The sequence below is a fragment of the Cyprinodon variegatus genome, unplaced genomic scaffold (assembly GCF_000732505.1).
Source record: "Cyprinodon variegatus isolate N-32 unplaced genomic scaffold, C_variegatus-1.0 Scaffold734, whole genome shotgun sequence".
Taxonomy (NCBI): domain Eukaryota; kingdom Metazoa; phylum Chordata; class Actinopteri; order Cyprinodontiformes; family Cyprinodontidae; genus Cyprinodon; species Cyprinodon variegatus.
The window spans coordinates 327,103-328,265 of NW_015151187.1; the positions used below are offsets into that span (position 1 = coordinate 327,103).

Here is a 1,163-nt window from a genome sequence, read left to right on the forward strand (position 1 = left end):
AAGTAAAAAGTGCTGTCTCAAGGGGCAAGATTTCCTGAAAAGTAGCCAATCACAGCCATTTTACTTTCCTCCAGTTGTTTTCTTTCCTTTATGTTACTAAAGCTGACAGTAGTACACAGATACAGGTTCACAGTATTAGCGTGACTAAGGGGACTTGGAAACTATGGCTACCAGCAAAGAGAAGGGGCATACACACCTGCATGTACCCTTTTGTCAGACTTTATAACAACTAGCTGAAATCAAGCATTTACAGTTTGGTTTAGTCAGTAAGAAGCTATTTGTAGATCTTAAGACCCTTTGGTTTTGTTCCATAACATAGGACCTTTGAGCATATATGCGACGTGGGACTGTTCCTGTTCAACGATGCTTTAGTTCTGACTCGAAGAAAGTTAGAGCATACCCCTTTCACTGTGTCTCATCGGAGCATTCACACCTTCCTGGCCTCTGTTGCTACAAGCAGTCTGACCGTCCGAGAAATCCTGCACACACCCTGTGAGTTTACAAGAGAATCTTATATCCTTATTTAAAGTATTCCTTTTTGTTTGATCCCCCATCAATTCCTGACACACAGCGGTCTTTTTCCTTTAAACCCAGATGTGTGTCATGCCTTCGTCTTGGACGGACCACACCGCTCTTGGGTTTGTGCAATGGAGCAAGAAGAGGAGAGGGAATACTTCCTGTCTGTGCTGCGTTCGGCTATAAACTCCTCCCTGAATGAACACCATTGATCATCAGACCTCTCCATCCAATACCATCCCCTCCACTGCCAGACATTGTAGATGTCTCTGTAGGGATTAGCAAATATATGACATCAAATCCCTGGACTGCTGAAAATTATTTGTGGCACTGTTCACAACCGTTACAACTCATTTCTTGTCCTGAGTTCATGATGTTTCCTAACTATGATTGGTAAACCCTAAGTTTTGTTGTTTGCTACCACTAATGGTATTTTCTCCTTACCATTGCTGGTATACATCCTTCCAAAAGTGTTTCCTAATTGTACATAAACTGTTACTCACTTATTATTAGTGATGTACATTTGAACGGGAATGAAATTACCCTTAGTTGCTATTTTTCCTTTTTTTTTTAGTTAAAGTGAAAGTCAAGCTAAATATATATATATATATATATATATATATATATATATATATATATATATATAT

At 39.1% G+C, this 1,163-nt stretch overlaps 1 protein-coding gene across 1 annotated transcript in view; it reads left to right on the forward strand.

Moving 5' to 3' along the window:
- Positions 1-1,030, forward strand: part of ect2l (epithelial cell transforming 2 like) — a 23,861-nt gene extending 22,831 nt beyond the window's left edge. Inside the window, exons 18-19 of the mRNA XM_015395287.1 lie at positions 320-492; positions 595-1,030. Of these exons, the coding sequence (XP_015250773.1) occupies positions 320-492; positions 595-728 (307 nt within the window). The 3' untranslated portion in view covers positions 729-1,030. The remainder of the gene's footprint in view (positions 1-319; positions 493-594) is intronic.
- Positions 1,031-1,163: the final 133 nt, after the last annotated feature.